A 17,385-nucleotide genomic window follows, 5' to 3' on the forward strand; every position below is an offset into this window, starting at 1 on the left:
ACTGTTTTTGGAAAGCAGTACTTTAGGATTACTGGCTTAACTAAAGCAGCCTTTTTCTTTGGGGTGGTTAGCTTTCCTGACACTTAAGATGAAACTCATTTTCTATTCTGGGAGCTGACTCGTTCTCCAGTTTAAGCTCCTTTGTTGAAACCACTTAGGTTATGAAGGATGGCTGTGGTAATCTCTAGCCCTGAAAGGGAAGTTTTAATATTATTGTTGACTTTTTTTTTTTTTAAAGATTTTATTTATTTATTTGAGAGAGAGCATGAGAGGGAAGAGGGTCAGAGGGAGAAGCAGACTCCCCGCTGAGCAGGGAGCCCGATGCGGGACTCGATCCCGGGACTCCAGGATCATGACCTGAGCCGAAGGCAGTCGCTTAACCAACTGAGCCACCCAGGCGCCCTATTGTTGACTTTTATTGGACTGCCTGCATTATTCCATTCCTTGGGGCTTTTGGGTATGGAGTTTCATTCTATAAGTTTTATTTTATTTTTTAGATTTTATTTATTTATTTGAGGGAGAGAGAGGGAAAAAGAGAGAGCACAGAGGAAGAGGGAGAAGCAGACTCCCTGTTGAGCTGAGAGCCGGACGTGGAGCTTGATCCCAGGACCCTGAGATCATGACCTGAGCCGAAGGCAGATGCTTAACCGACTGAGCCACCCAGGTGCCCCTGGAGTTTCATTCTAGATCTGATAATGGAACATCTTCACAACCCAAGGCATCATTTTATTCAGAAACAAGGACCACCACCTTGGTGCTTTTTGGTTGGTAGACTGTGTAGTCTTGGAGATCTCTACCTAAACTACATAGCATGGGAACGAAGCATGACAGTGACTCCCAGCTTCAGTCCATGGAGGAAAAGTCATTGTACAATTACCTTCAATGGGCACAAGATAGAGGCCATACATACAAACTATTTATAGGATATGAAAATACATTGGCTTCTTCTTTTAACTTTCTCCTTGCACCAGAACATCTGATCTGTGCTCACCCTTTCTAGCTTAAATTCTCCACCCTCAAAATGTAAATTAAAGCAATTTTTACCTGCTTCCTTGTTTCTCATGTTAGCATTTAGGTCTTCTATCTAATTTACATGTAAGCCTTCTTGGAATTACTTAGTGGTCATGGTTACACTACTTTGTAAATATACCACTGAATTGTACACTTTATTTTGTTTCATTTTATTTTTAAGATTTTTTTTTTGGAGGGAGGTGGGGAGAAGCAGAGGGAAAGGGAGAGAGAATCTTAAGCAGGCTGCACACCCAGTGCAGAGCTTGACACGGGCTGCGTCTCACAACCCTGAGATCATGACCTACGCCAAAATCAAGAGTCAGACACTTAACTGACCAGGCATCCCTTAAGATTTCTTTTTAAAGATTTTATTTTTATTTATGAGAGAGGCAGGTAGGAGAGGGAGAGGGACAAGTAGATTCTGCGCTAAGTGGGGAGCCTGACACAGGGTTCAGTCTCACCACCCCAAGATCATGACCCAAGCTGAAACCAAGAGTTGGATGCCCAACTGACTGAGGCACCTAGGCGCCCCTTTATTTTTACGTGATTTCTACACCCAACGTGGGGCTTGGACCCACAGTCCTGAGACCAAGAGTCGCACACCACCTACTGAGCCAGCCAAGTGCCCCTGAATTGTATACTCTAAAACGGTGTATTTTATGGTATAAATTACATCTCAATTTTAGAAAATAAGCCTTGAAAATTGGTTGACAAGTCATATAAAGATTGATTTCTTAACAGCATTTTCATGAGTATATAGAATATTTACAGAGCTTCAGTGCAGATATTAATGGCCTACTAACTGGTACTTACACGTTATTGGTGGAGTTCATAATTGATTGTCCCTAGTCTCAGTTCAATTCATTATGGTATGCTTAGAAAATGTTGTATTTTCATCTTTTAAAAATAAAATAGCACCCTATAACCTTGAAAAGGTTATGATTCATTCTTTGGTGTTACCTACCAAATATGTGCCATTCTGATTAGTGTATGGCTCTACAGACTACTAGAGAATGTTATTGTTTGTTTATTGATTTATTTATCCAACCAATAGTTATAACATGTTGAGATGCAGAGGATACGTTGGTGATCACGAGCATTGTAATCTTTGACCTTAGGGGCTTCAGTTTCTGTGGAAAATGGGTATATGGGATGAGTTTTCTGTACTCATCTGAATAGGCCACAATATCTTATAAATCAATTTTTTTTAAGGAATCATGGGTTCTTTTTGGCTGAAAGTTTGAAGTTTACCACTCTGAATAACTTGATGAAAAATGTTCAGTTATTTCTTTTTTCTTTTTTTATTTTTTTTTTCAAAGATTTTATTTATTTATTTGAGAGAGAGAGAGAGAGCACAAGAGGGGGGAGCGGGAGAGGGAGAAGCAGACTCCCCGCCGAGCAGGCAGCCCGATGTGGAACTCGATCCCGGGACTCCAGGATCATGACCTGAGCCAAAGGCAGCCGCTTAACCAACTGAGCCACCCAGTGGTGTTCCAGTTTCCTGGCTGGAAAGAAAAAAAAGAGGGCGTCCCTCTTTTTACTTTTTTTAAAGATTTATTTATTTGCCAGAGAGAGAGCACACATGAGAGAGAGCAAGAGTACATGCAGGGGGAGCAGCAGGCAGAGGGAGAAGCAGGCTCCCTCACTGAGCAAGGAGCCTGACTCAGGACCCGATCCCAGAACCCCAGGATCATGACCTGAGCCAAAGGCAGATGCCCAACTGACTGAGTCACCCAGGTGTCCCAAAAAATGTTCAGTTATTTCTAATCCTAAAGTCACTAGAGGATGACAAACATAGGACTTTTAGAGTTAACGGGCTTAGAAAAAGAATAACATCTGGGACAGCTGGGTGGCTCAGTCGCTTAAGCGTCTGCCTCCGGCTCAGGTCATGATCCCAGAGTCCTGGGATCCAGTCCCACATCGGGCTCCCTGCTCAGTGGGGAGCCTGCTTCTCCCTCTGCCTGCTGCTCCCCGTGCTGTGTCTCTCTCTGACAGATAAACAAATAAAATCTTTAAAAAAAAAAAAAAAGAATACCTAAATGAATGATTGGAGATAATCATTGGTCAGAGAGGTCAGCAAGTAATTGTTAATGATGTCCCCTTATTTTCAGAGAGTTAAAATAAAACAGGACTTTTGGGACGCCTAGGTGGCTCAGTCAGTTAAGCGGCTGCCTTCGGCCCGGGATCGAGTCCTGCATCGGACTCCTTGCTCAGCGGGGAGCCTGCTTCTCCCTCTCTCTCCCTCTGCTTGTGCTCTGTCAAATAAATAAAACCTTTAAAAAAAAATAAAAAATAAATAAAACAGGACTTTTCATGGGTGTTACAGGAAATGATCAGACAAGAAGTAGAGAAAATTGCACACAGATGCATGTGGGTGCTTTTACCAGCGTGGAAGCTTTCCAAATTCCATCACTGAGGGGTTTTTATGGGAGGTTCCATTACGTTGTCATTATTGATTAAATCATTGTGGCTGCTGGTGATTAGCTTAAATTCCAGCTCCTTTCCCCTCCCGTAAATAGGAGGGGTTAGGCTGAAAGTTCCAAGCTTCGGATCAAGGCTTGGACATTCTGATCACCAGGCCCCATCCTGATGCTATCTAGGAGCCCACCAAGAGTCACCTCATTAGAACAAAAGGCACTCATATCACCCTTATCATTCAGGAAATTCCAAGAGTTTTAAGAACTCCATGCCAGGAAACTGGAACAGAGACCAAGTATCTTTCTATATTACCACAGATGGGGATCCCAAATGTGGATCTCGCTGGTATCTAGTACGTTTAGTTGGGCATCAGTTTTCTGTTACAAGGTATAGGTGACCTAGGCTTACGGTCTGGTCAGAGTGTGAGTCTCACGGAATGCCAGTTGTCTGACTCTTCTCTGGATGCTATTTTACTTCCGGAATAGGTAAATGGCTGGACTAGTGCGATCTGTTCTCATCTTGAGCAACTTCCAACTCAGAAGCCACTATCTTTGTGGAACCTTCCCAGAGCCCCTTAGAACAGTGGTGACTTGTCCTTTTATTTGCACTAGGGTCCAGGCAATGGAAAAATGTGGGCCATATTTTTTCCCCACTTGAAATTAAAATAGCTTTAGGGTGCCTGGGTGGCTCAGTTGTTGGGTGTCTGCCTTCGGCTCAGGTCGTGGTCCCCGGGTCCTGGGATCAGAGTCCCACGTTGGGCTCCCTGCTCAGCAGGAAGCCTGCTTCTCCCTCTCCCACTCGCCTGCTTGTGTTCCCTCTCTCGCTGTGTCTTTCTCTGTCAAATAAATAAAATCTTAAAAAAAAAAATGAAAATAGCTTTGTGATCTATGGGGGAAACAGATATATTCTTAGCATAAACTAGAAATCAGTGAGGCAATTCATCAGTGCTAAAATTTTAATACTGGGGTTGGGTGCCTGGGTGGCTCAGTTGGTTAAGCGACTGCCTTCGGCTCAGGTCATGATCCTGGCGTCCCGGGATCCAGTCCCGCATCGGGCTCCCTGCTCAGCAGGGAGTCTGCTTCTCCCTCTGACCCTCCCCCCTCTCATGTGCACTCTCTCTCTCTCTCTCTCATTCTGTCTCTCAAATAAATAAAATCTTTAAAAAAAATAAAATTTTAATACTGGGGCATATTTGAGGAGCACCAACACAGGTACTGTCTGATCTTTAGTCCCTGATAATGCTTTGTAATAGAAATGTGGGGGTTCTGAAATGCATTATCTCATGCACTCTGAAACCACCCTGCAAAGGAGTTACCATCATTGCAACTTGGCATATGAATAACCCAGGCCTAGAGAGAAGTGGCTCGACTGAAAGCACACGATGAGTTAGCTTCTGCATATGTACAAACTGGAGAAGTTACTTTTCTTGTGTGTTGCTCCAGTGAAGAAACTCCTTACAATTGCTGTGGTGTTAACTGAGCACCATCGTGTACCAGGTATTATGCTAGTTTTGGAGATAATAGAAATGAAAAGAGCTCAGGGCGCCTGGGTGGCTCAGTCGGTTGGGCTTCTGCCTTCCGCTGAGGTCATGATCTCCGGGTCCTGGGATTGAGCCCCGCATCAGGCTTCCTGCTCAATGGGGAGTCTGCTTCTCTCTCTCCCCCTCTGCCCCTCCCCACTGTTGTTAGTTCTCTCTCTCTCTTTCCCAAATAAATAAACAAAATCTGGAAAAAAAAAAACAAAACCTCTCTGATGTCAAGGACATACCCTTCCAATGTGCTTACATAACGTTGTTAATGTCATTGGAATTAAAATGAATTAAATAAGGGTGAGATTTTCCTAACAAATGATATCCTGGGCCCAGACAACCATCATTAAGATGAAGTAACCCTAAGATTAATTTTGGACTTTGAAAACTACTTGAAAATACAACCATCCCCCTCCTTTTTTTTTAATAACCAGTTGGCACAGATGGAGCACTAAATAAAATAGAACCATATGCAGTTTTCAAAAATTTAGCAAGTAATCATAACTCTGTATCTTCCTCATTTCATCTTTTATTATAAACCAGCAAGCCTTATGTGAATAGTTGAGGGGAAGAGGGTTGAAAGTGCTTGTAAGATGTCGAAATGATATATTTCATGGAGTCCAGTTGTGTTCCTCTCAGATAGTAGGTTGACCTATAAATCAGATATTTTCCTAATTTTCATAATGCAAGCTGCAGGTGCATATTCACTTGAGGTGTTTCTTTTTTAAGATTTTATTTAACTGAGAGAGAGAGCATGAGCAGGGGTGGGGGCAGAGGGAGAAGCAGACTCCCTGCTGAGCTGGGAGCCCGAGACGGGTCTCTTTCCCAGGACCATGAGATCATGACCTGAGCCAAAGGCAGCCGCTTAACCAACTGATCCACCCAGGCACCCCTGCTTGAGGCTTTAACAGAGCAAAGTACCTGTTAGAAATCTTGTACATTGGGGACACCTGGGTGGCATATATAGTTCAGGTATATAGTATAGTGATTCAGCAATTCTATAGATTACTCAGTGCTCATCATGATTCCCCTCCCCTTATGTCCTTTAAAATCCTGATTCCTTTTTTACATTCCATAGTTGGTATGTATATTCTTGGCTTTATCAGCGTACCTACTGGAAAGATCAGCTGGACTTGGTTATGTTAGTTGGGCTTTTCTAGACTAGTTCGAACAGAAGACTGCTCATCTCATTTGCCTAAGTAAATATTGCTGTATAATTATTATAAACGCCGGGCTTGGCATAGACATTACAGGTGACTTGAACAATTAAGGGCCATGTTTGTCAGCATCTCTGAGTCAGCTTTTTTAGGAGCAGAGACTAAAAGATATTGGATATTATTCATTAGGGTTTTGTTTTCTGTACCTTGTTCCCCCTTAAGCACCTGTTAGCTTTTATCACAGATACTTTTTTGGGTAATAGGCAATCATATGATTAATGAATATGAAGAAGAATTGAAATTTTAATGTTACCTGTATAGATTTCCTTCTTTCCCTGTTCTCATCCTTCTCAGCTGCCAACAAACAAACAAAAAAACCTGTAAGGAGCATTCACATTTTTATGAGCAATCTATACATTTAGTTAGGTTAGAAAATGGAGTAAAATATGCTTTTTTTAATAGTCATATAAATAAGCACAAAGACCAATCAGCCCACCAGACTTCTAGCATGTGGCAATAGAAGAAAAAGGTAATAAAAGATTTTTTTTACTCCTTAGGTCAGAATCTATCTATGGGACTGTTAACACCGAGTTTACCATCTTAATGATTCCTAAATGGTTCCTAGCAATTCTGAATGCAAGGTTGGTTGGTCGTTTTCAGAATGTTTAGGTCTGTGGGTGGAATAGGTCTACTAGAACTTATTCTGTGAATTATAAAATTACATCTGAGGAATTAAAAAGAAATCCCACTGTAACAATACAACCACTGTAATCATGTTCGTGTACAGTTGTGTTGCATTACATCATTTTCAGATTTCCGTATATTCACCTGTGCTTGCTCAAGCCCTCTCCCCAACCCCATCTTCCCTCTCATGGAGTGAGCATGAGAGGTGGGATGTGACTCAGTCATGGCTTCAGTTAGTCTCTGTCTCCCAAGTTTCCCTAAGTGTGAGCATTCACTGTGCTAGCTGTGATTCTGTTATTTAAAGTGATAATGTTTTTCATACATTATGGCCCTTAAATGCAAGCCAGCTTCTTCATCTGGTGTCAACCAAAAGGAAAGCGATCTGTTGCGACGCTGGAGGAAAAACTGGCAGTGTTGGACTTAACCTATATTGAGAGATGGTATGTTGTTCTTCAAGTTGGGGTGTTCGAGTATGATTTTGACAATGCATGAAGTTTTCATCTCATATGCAGACTTTTATCTCTAACTTCTGAGTTAGATGTGACTTCATAGTATTTAATTTCAGTTCTTTTTCCTATACACATTTTATATAATTGTCCTCATTTTTAAAGCTTTTAAAATATGCTCTATTAAATATCCCATATCAAGTATCTTACTGTATTATAATTTTTATAGCTATCATTACAACAAGACTTTTGGATTTTTGTCTTTGCAGAAGACTTTTGGTAGCCAGTATAGCAGTCCATGAGTGTGAATGCCTTCTAACTTGCATACTTGGGTCCACGCACAAGGTTCTGCTATAGGTATTTTAGAATAGGGGTAACTGGTGTGCTGCAGATTTCTGTATTTCTCAACTATAGACATGGTCTTATCTGTGCTTGGGCATGTGGGACTCTTTCTGTGGCAGGGCTTAGTAAAGTTCAGAGTTCAGATTACTTCTATCAGTCTAGGATTTTATTTAAAGGTGAGAGGCTATCAGTGTACCAGTTAACAGCATCAGTTTGAATCTGGACTGCCTGGCTCTGAGCCCGTATTGCTACTTATCCCTGAGGTGATTTTGAGGAAATTACTTACTCTTTCTTTGCCTGCTTCCCCATTGGTAAAATGAGGTTAATAGTATTTACCTCATAGGGTAGTATTGTGAGGATTTAATTAGTGTGTGTAAAGTGTTTAGAATGCAGCCTTGCACCAACAAGTGCCTTGTAAGTATTACATACTAAGTATTATTTAGTATTGTTGTCCATTTGGGCAATTCCTGAAAATCCTTGTACAACTGTGAGTCTGACACACAAAATCCCTAAGATCAAGATTGGGTAATTTTTTTTTTTTTCTTTTTAAGTTTCAGGCATTATAATTAAACCTTAAATTTTTGGTATTATTTAATAGCTAAAGTTTCAGGCAAAAGAAATTGAATGTTGGGCTTGTGGATTTAATATTCAATCTGAAGTACATCGTTAACATATGTATTGCAGAGTTGGTATATGGAGATGCTCATAATGTCTCTTGCAAACTGTATCTTTTCCTTCCCAGTGGCTGTAGTATCAAAGTCTTGTTTGTTCTTTAGTAAAGTATGAATGTTGTCATAAATCTCTCTTTCTCTTTGTCCACAGATTCTGTGCGCTCCTCTGCGCCACAATAGTTACTTCTTTAAGTACAGAAACGAAACTCAGGGCTTTTCCAATGTGGTGTTAGTTCTCTGTGTTTTTCATTTTGGCAGCTGTAGAGAGGGTTGCTTTCTACACACCTGGACCTTGATATGCTCTGTAGAGGTAACCAACACACTTGAGAGTATATCTGCTTGTTCCATGGCTACCCCTTTCTGATTGTGGACATGCAGTTGAGTGTATGCAGTAGATATTTGCTGATAAAAGGCACCTTAGTTGCTTCTGCTATTCTACAGTGTTTTCCAAGAACATTCAGAGCGCTTTACAAAATGCAGAAAGTTTTCTTTTTCTTTCTTTCTTTCTTTCTTTTTCTTTCTTTTCTTTCTTTCTTTCTCTCTCTCTCTCTCTTTCTTTCTTTCTCCCTCTTTTTCTTTCTTTCTTTCTTTTATTTATTTATTTATTTTTAAAGTGGGCTCCACACCCAGCATGGAGCCCAATGCAGGGCTTGAACTCACGACCCTGATGAGATCAAGAGTCTGAGCCACCCAGGGGTCCCCAAAATGCAGAAAGTTTCTGTAGGAGAATTTCACTGAGTTTGATAAACAAATATAAACAAAATAATTTCTATTGTTAATAGGATATATATAAATACATATACTGTTTCTTTAAAGTAGTTTCATTTCTTCAAATAGTTACTAATCAGAGGAGGCTGATTTTGTGGTAAATTTAAGTAGAGGTTGCAGTGGTTAGTTTTAATCTGTGTTGGTCAAAGCTGTAAAATCAAATAGAAAAATCTCTCTCTCAACCTAAGGTGATGCTGGGATTTCTAGCAGATTTGTTTTCTTCCTCCTGGTCATTTCCTAAAATTCTAAGCAAGAATCAGCCGATAACCATTGTAAGAGTGGAGTATTTAACTTGGAGTTTAACAAGTCTGAAGTCACAGTTTTATTATCATCATAACAAAACATTTCAGGCCATTCCTTCCATGTGACAAGGAATCCAACCCATCTCACCAAATTCGGTCTGGTTTTTAAGTTATATTTTCTGTTGCTCTAGTTTTTGTTTTGTTTTTTTATTTTTTTGGTCTTTGATACCTGGATTTAATGATACTCAGTTTCCTATTGTTATATATACTCTGTGCTCAGAATTGGCCTGGGTTTTGTGTTGTTTCTCCTCCCTGAGTTTGGTTTCTCATCCGAACAAATTGCATCTTTTTCTTGCTGTTCATTTGCACAGCATCACTCCTAAAGATGAGCTTCTTTATCCTATGAGGCAGTGGAGGAAGCGTGGAAGCAATTGTGGAGCATTGTATTGCCAAGTGCGTTTTTGTAGTCATGTGGTACCAGTATCCGGGAAATTATAGGGTGGGTTCGTATTAGAACTCAGCAGCCTGTAAATCCCATGAGTTCCCAATCTCATGGGTCATGAGAGTTGCACATGACACTTGCTTAGGAGAAAGGTGAAGAGTCCTATAACTCCAGTGGTTTATACGATTCTTGAACTTGTACTGATTGCTAACAACTGCTATCTCTCCCCCAGCCTACTCTACCGCCAGTCTTTGTGCACAAGCACAATTTTGGACCCAGCTATTTGTACTTATTTATGCTTTTACACCTTCTTCCTTTCATAAAGATTTAAGCTGGTTTATGACTTGAGTTGAAACAAGGAAAAAAAGAGGAGACCTGAAATGGTCTGTCCCCTGCCAACCAGAAGCCTCCTGTGGTATCCAAACAGAATAGTTGCCTCAGTCTGTCAGCAGCACTTCTGTCTTTGAAGGTGGTTTCTGCTTGAAAAGTGGTGACTATTAGCATAGCTTTGGGATAATTGCTTCTCCTTCCTCTCGGGATACGTTTTTTTTTTTTTTTCCCCAGATACTTTCCTGTTCTTGTTGACTTTGTTTTTCCAGAAGATTCAGCCTGTGGTGAAATGTTCTGGGTCCCCACTTGAACTTTCTTTGGGATTACCTAACTCTGGGGCACCCTCACCAGACCATCAGTGCTAAAGAGGGCATATCTTCTTGGTTAATAGAAAAAACCATTTTGGAATGACTCTCAAAGCCCAGAAACATCCAGATTTTCCTTCAGTACTTTTTTCTGTTTGGGGTAGCAGCTTTGCCTAGTATAGGGGAGGGAGGGTCTAGTTGGGAGGGCTTATGTTAAGGGGTTCAGAAACAGGGGATTTAAGTGTGTCTTTTGTGTTTGCAAGGCACTAACACCACTCCCGTCTGTATTTAAATGCTGTCCCCAGGTTACGACTATGGCTATGTCTGCGTGGAGTTTTCACTCTTGGAAGATGCCATCGGATGCATGGAGGCCAACCAGGTTGCTTTATACTTCGGTCAAATGATGCTGGAAGGATATATTTTTTATGTATGGGGAGGGAGGGTTTCAAATGATTGAACTTTGGAAAGGTACTAGAAATCTGTATTTGGAGCATACCACATTCCAACCAGAAAGCGATTGTGAGGAGAAACTTCAGAAGAAGCTGGGAGGGTTTCTCTGTAAGAGTTAATGGACACAAGTGTATTTTAAAAACTAGAGCCCATGTGCAGTTGGACTAGATGACAAAGACAGTAGATGGGAAAAAATGACAGGTTTGGAGTGTGACAGATAAGGAGATCCTAATGCAAAGAATGATCCTTGACTGTGATCTCAAGGATCTGCCTGGCACAGGAATTCTAGCTCAGTACTTATACCCAGACCTAGGGTGAAGACCACTGATGGCAACTCCTGTGTCACTCAGGTCCTGCCTGCATGTGCTGCTTTCTCAAGACGGCCATCAGGGAAAGAGGAGTGGCTTGTTCGTGTGTATTGCCTTCATCATGGTTCTTTTACAGATTGGAGTTTTGTACTCAAGTTCTTGGCTGCATATAGTCAGAGCTGGTGAATCTGAATCTATACTTACCTTATGTTTAAAACATCTAGCTGTATTCAGCTTGCCACCTAGAACTGTCATTTGGACTTTTAATTGAATCCTGCCTGGTAGTTTTGGAAGGAATTATGAAGTGGATAGAATCCTTCTTGTCACGGTGTTTCCTTGGGGAAAGTTATTTTCTTTGTGGTGTCTTAGTTCCTTCATCTGTAAAGTGGAAGAAAGAAGCTTAATGATACAGTTTGATTTTTATGTATCCACTGCTTGTACTTAACTGTGAATGCAGTGTGCCCTTAAGGGTAAGAGCCCTTAAGGCTCTGCCAGAGAAGAGTAGTGTTGCATGAGAATTCTTCCTCTCTTAGAGCCTGATGCCCTTTCATCAGCTTTGTTCCATTCAGCATGGCTCATTACACTTCACCTTTTCCCTTCTTTGGCCATGTTCTCCCCTTATGGGTATGGAAATAACATGCTGTAAATCCTTTGGGAACAAGCACTAATTAGAGGAAAATTTGACGTATCCATACCTATTGTTAGTAGTATAAATACTGTTAGATCCTCAGAGAATGACTGGATTAGGACCATACCCCCTTGACAGAGTTCTTGTTGACTGATTTGTTCATTGTCCATCATTAAGCCAGTCATTTAATAGATATTAGTTACGTTAGAAACTGTGCCACCTACCAATATTTTGAGAGAAGAGTGAAGGTCCCAATCTTTATGCTTATGGTTGATTCCATTCTGACTATCCTAATTTGAGAACACTCATTTAATTCATGAACGTCTTGTTATCAGTAAATAATCATTAAGGCCTTTGTCACTGTGCGATCACTGTGCTAAATAATACTATGGGTGGTGGAAACATAAATGGGGGAACCATGGCACATGCCATGCCGTTCTCTTTTGTACCATTCTCCCAACTGTGTGTTTCTCCTAGAGGGGTGTTACTTTTTATCAGAGCTATTTGATCTTCAATCTTAAAAAATAACAATATTGTGTTTTAACTGCCTCTTCCCTTTGTCCCAACAAAAAATCCTGCCTGAAGTTTCTAGCCCCTTAAAGATGAAGTGTTAAATAGAACCAGGACAGCCTTCTTTAAAAACAAGGTTTATCCTAGGCAGGGTTTCTTTTGGAGCCATATCTGGAAAATATTCATTTACACTAAATTTACATGTACATTTAGCCATATCTGGAAAATATTCATTTACTCTAAATTTACATGTACATTTAGTACATTTAATGTACTAAAACTACATTAAATATTCATTGAGGGGGTATGGCTTTTCAACATCTCTACTCCCACCCTCCCCACACATTCTGTGAACATTCTTAGGGCTCCCAAGTCCCTGTTGACCGGCTCCTGCCCGGTGAATGAGATACCAGAACAAAGCACGAGCTGTGCCAAAGTTCTTTCAGGGTGAAATAGGATGTTTTGACAGGTAGCTATCCTTATGCATATGTACCATAAGGTACTCTGCGTAGAAGTACAAATAAGAGACAGCCTCTGTCTTCCAGGAGCTTAGACCAAGAAAGTGACAGACATTATGGTGGTATTCATAGATCCCATGGGGTGTTCTCTCAAATTCCAAATTCTTGTATGATCTCATTTTTAATATTCGCTGGAATAATTCCTAAAGAAGGTAGCACCATATCCTTATTCAGTCAACCTCCTTTCCTAGCTTTTTATTCTTCCCCTAGTCGTGGGACACAGGACATATTGCTAGCATTGCCACACAACAGAATCCTTTTCCTGAACTGTATAGATTTTATGATCCACTCAGCATCCTTCTAATAATCTTTACCCCAACTAAGATGTGTGCAAGTCATTTTGATGGAAAGACTTTTGAGAATGGGATCTCCAGGGGAATTTTTGTACCTAGGTACTATAGCACGGCAAAGAGGAGTGTAGGTTCTGTAGTCAGATGTTACTTCCTAGCTGGGTTGTCTCTGGCAGGTTTCTTTACCTCCCTCAGCCTCAGTTTCCTCTGTTACCAGTACCTCATGGGGCTCTGGTGTGGACTAAATGAGAGCATATGTTCATGAATGCCTGCTGTGTATCAGGCAGCTTTCTGGATGCTGGAGATGCTTCAGTAAACAAGACATTATATAACTTCTGTCTTAGTGATAGGAGATAGAGCATAAGCAAGTAGACAAATATAAAACAATATAAGATAGTGCTGAGTTCTGTAAAGGTAATGGAGCAGGGTATTGAAAGAATGCATGATGGGGACAATTTTACATGGGGTGGTCAGGTGAGCTTCTTGAGGAGTGACATTACATTTGGTGAATAATGTGTACAGAACACTTAGCATAGGATCTGGTACCTAGTAAGCATTTGAAATTAGATGATCATCTCCTACTCCCTCTCCCTTCTGCATGTCAAGTAATTTCCAATCATAATTCTAGGAAAATCAATTTATTTTTATATCTGGATATTCTTTAAGGAAATGGATGTGGTTCAGGTGCCCAGTAACAGTACAAAATCTTAGGAGAGATGTAAGAATGTGAGAGAAGTCCTTCTCAGAGTGCATAAAGCAGGTGTTCATGGAAGATGAATGTCTTTGTCTATTCATTCATTCTCCTACCATCCGGGTTTTACTTACAGACCAGATTGGTACAGATTCTGAGTCACCATCTGCTGGACACCTCCGAGTAGAATCTGTGTATATGCTTCTGAGGAGGTTTCTATCGAATGCTTTGGGTTGAATTTTTTTTTTTTTTTTTTACAATTATTTGCTTATCCTGATTCTTGATGTGAAATGTCTTTTTATTTATCATTGACTGATACTTACAAGTCTAGGGGAGGGGAATAAAGGAGCCTTCTGCCAGCTTGCTTTATCAAATATTGTGGTATATGTGTGCCTTCAAGAGGTTGTCCTGGATGATAACCAGGGCCCCTCTAGCCCTTTTCCAGGGCCTTCATGGAGACATAGACAGTAGGACTCTGTACCGCAGTACTGAGCATTGTGGCCAAGAAGACTCCTCAGGGCAAAACCTAGCCAGCAGCTGTCTGGGCAATTCATTTCCAGCAGAGGTCTGTCAGCATACCTTCACCGTATCTGTCTAGAATTAGAAAGCCAGCAAACACTGTGAGGCAGGGGTTTTTATTTTACCCCTACTGGGAAAAGTATTTCTAGCAGTGTCATATACCCTGGGCTTTCTTTGTTGTCCAAGTCCCTGCGGTTTGAGGGTGAATATTATCTCCTTTTGCTGTGTGTGCCATTGCACTGGGACTTAGGGGACTAAGAAGCATTGTATTAGAGTATCAGTCCCTTTTAGTGGTTGCCCAGTACTAGCTCTTTCAAGCTGTTGTCAGTTGGTCTACAGAAATTAGCATTTTATTTTCTTCCATTTGCAGGTGTGATGTTTGTTGTCTGTTCCCATTCAACCAAATGTTTACTAAAATGCCCTTATAAAGGATAGCTCTGGAAGAATTCATTTCTCTGGAATTTTTACTTCAGCTGTCTTAGCTTTGGTGGCCTTCTTTAGCCAAAGATGACTTGGCTGTATGACAGAATCAGCCTGACTTTATGAAGTGGAAAGAAAAGATGCCATTATCACCTAACGTGAAAATTCTTTGAGACACTGGCCTTTGCTGGTACAGAGAGGGATGAAATTTTAGGAAATAGTGTTTTTTGTGTCACCAAAGTTAAGAGAATTTGGGTTTTTGAAGATACCAGGATGTCCAAGGTCGTTCTGAAAATAATGTAAAGGAAGCCAAATCTGAAATGGTGTCTTTTGATTAAAATGAGATCAACAGAAAGCGTATGTTTTGGAGGGTGGACATTTGGAAGACTTATTTGTGAGGCCATGGTGGAAAAAATAGGTGAAGACCTAGTTTGTTGGAATCTTACTCAGGTTGATAGCATTACTATATGAAAATCACTTCAGTGTTTAAGTTGTGTACATTCTGAGTAACAAAAAAGCAGTAATCTTTATAAATTCCTGCAAGGTTGTGTTGTTGCCTAAACCCACACCCCAAAACTACTTCACTGAAGAGAATGTGGCACCCCAGCCAGGGCTCAGATGTGTAACTTATGTCTTGAATTATGCCATTCTTCCTGGAAACTTCAATTTCAGTACTTCTGATTGTCCTCAGTAGAGGTTACTGGTGGGAAATCGAAAGGAAAATGCATTCTAAAATGAGTGTAAATCAGTAGTTACTGAAAATTCTTGCTCTCGGGATTTAAGAGAATTACCTGTCTAGTAATTGAGTCTTGAATGGCATGAGGCAGTATATCTTAGTAATTAAATATGTGGAGGCAGACTGCCTGGGGTTTCATTCCTGTTCTGTCACCTTTCTCTGTGTGATTTAGACAAGTGGCTTAATGTCTCTGTGTCCCAGTGTCCTCTCACACATTAGGGATTAAATGAGTTAATGCATGTAGGGTGATTAGAACTGGGCCTGGCACACAGTGAACACTGAGTCCATAGTTGTTATTATCACAACAACTTTGCATCTGACTGGAACAAGAAAGTCTTAAGTGACAGCAGCTTCAGTCTTGGCTTCTTGGGGTATCTGGCTAAAAAGGGATTTGGTGGCAGTACCCAGGGGGATTATTTTTGTATCAACAGTATTTCCCATTTAGCCTGTTGACTGGGACTGATTCTCAGGGGACTGCTTCCAGGTCTCTAGGCACTTCTGCTGCATTAGCCGTCGAATCTTAAATTCTCCCAAGAGAAAGAGCCAGACACACCACATGGGGGACGTGGAGTATGGTTAGACCAAACCTAGCCTGTGGCTTTTTTAAAAAATATTTTATTTATTTATTTGAGAGAGAGAAAGTGAATGAGAGAGCACGAGTAGAGGAAGGGGCAGAGGGAGAAGCAGACACCCTGCTGAGCAGGGAGCCTGATGCAGGGCTCCAATCCCAGGACCCTGGTATCATGACCTGAGCTGAAGGCAGAAGCTTAACCGACTGAGCCACCCAGGTGCCCCTAGCCTGTGGCCTTAAAACCCTAAGCTCTGATGACCAGCCCCTGGCTTTACCATATCTCAGACCCATATCTCAGACTTTCTGCAATAATTACAAGAGGTGCTCTAAACTGGTCAGTTTAATTTTCTTGAATCATTTGGCAGTTTTTTTGTTTTAAGAGAGAGTGCACACATATGTGAGCGAGAGGGGTGGGCGGAGGGTGGGGGAGAGAATTTTAAGCAGGATCCACACCTAGCACAGAGCTCGATGCGGGGTTCAGTATCACGACCCCGAGATCATGACCTGAACCAAAATCAAGAGTCGGACGCTTAACTGACTGAGCCACCCAGGCACCCCTCATTTGTCAGTTTTAAGGGGAACTTCCAGCGTGTCTCCTATGATGAGGTTTATAATTATTTTTGTCGTGTATATATATCATGGTTCATTTCTCCAGATTGAAGTAATTTAGTTCTTAATTTGTTCTAAATTGGAACTATGCCTATGTATTTTAGTCTTTTCTTTGATGTTGTACCTCCTCTTTCATCTGGTATTTTTAGTTAATGTCTGTACTTTTTATAAAAACGGGGTTGTGTAAAGTGCTAATTTTCAGTCTTGTGGCCTTTGGAACTTGATTACAGACAGTTATTGAAAAAAACAAGCAGAATATGTATAATTCTAATTAACTATCTAAGGGGTTATACAAAGGCACGGTTCAGTTTGTGATCTTGATTTTAACTTTGGTTTATGATTTTGTATACTTCCAGACAGTGTAGGGTGTTAGGAGCACTGAGAGGTTTAGAATTCCAGCTTTGTCACTTCCTAGTTCGTTTGTAACTTCTCAATCTCAGAGTCTCATCTGTAAAATGGAGGAATAATCATAGTACCCCCCTCAGAGCAGTTGTGAGATTAATCTCTGTGAAACACTTGGTACAGTGGTCAGCCTGTGGTGGGTGCTCACTACCAGAAGAGGTACTGAAGAGAGTGATTCTTTAACACTGGACTCTGCCTGGTTGTCTTCCTTTTCCTTGATTGCTTATTCGCCTCTTGGGACTAGGGATGCCTGAGAAGTGGTAGTGCTGCTTTGGGTGGCAGGTAGATCTTTGGCAGCCAGTTCTGATGGTGCTGTCGCTGGTGCCATTACCTCTATCGTGAGACTGGGCTGCCCGGACTGAAAGTGAAAAGGGCTGGGCAGCATCTAT

General features: G+C 41.1%; 1 protein-coding gene across 6 annotated transcripts in view; it reads left to right on the forward strand.

Annotated features, from left to right (window-relative positions):
• The window catches only part of RBM6 (RNA binding motif protein 6), a 78,797-nt gene that overhangs the window by 12,605 nt on the left and 48,807 nt on the right, over nt 1-17,385 (forward strand). For 3 of the 6 annotated variants that reach the window (XM_081818026.1, XM_081818030.1, XM_081818020.1), the window contains exon 4: nt 10,650-10,723. The exons of 2 other annotated variants lie outside the window; for them this stretch is intronic. In XM_081818026.1, the coding sequence (XP_081674152.1) occupies nt 10,650-10,723 (74 nt within the window). Of the gene's footprint in view, nt 1-10,649; nt 10,724-17,385 lie in introns of those variants that run through there. One more of the 6 variants, XM_031032384.2, reaches the window with a different exon arrangement.

This window comes from Leptonychotes weddellii, chromosome 1 (assembly GCF_054177405.1).
Source record: "Leptonychotes weddellii isolate Sample4059 chromosome 1, ASM5417740v2, whole genome shotgun sequence".
Taxonomy (NCBI): domain Eukaryota; kingdom Metazoa; phylum Chordata; class Mammalia; order Carnivora; family Phocidae; genus Leptonychotes; species Leptonychotes weddellii.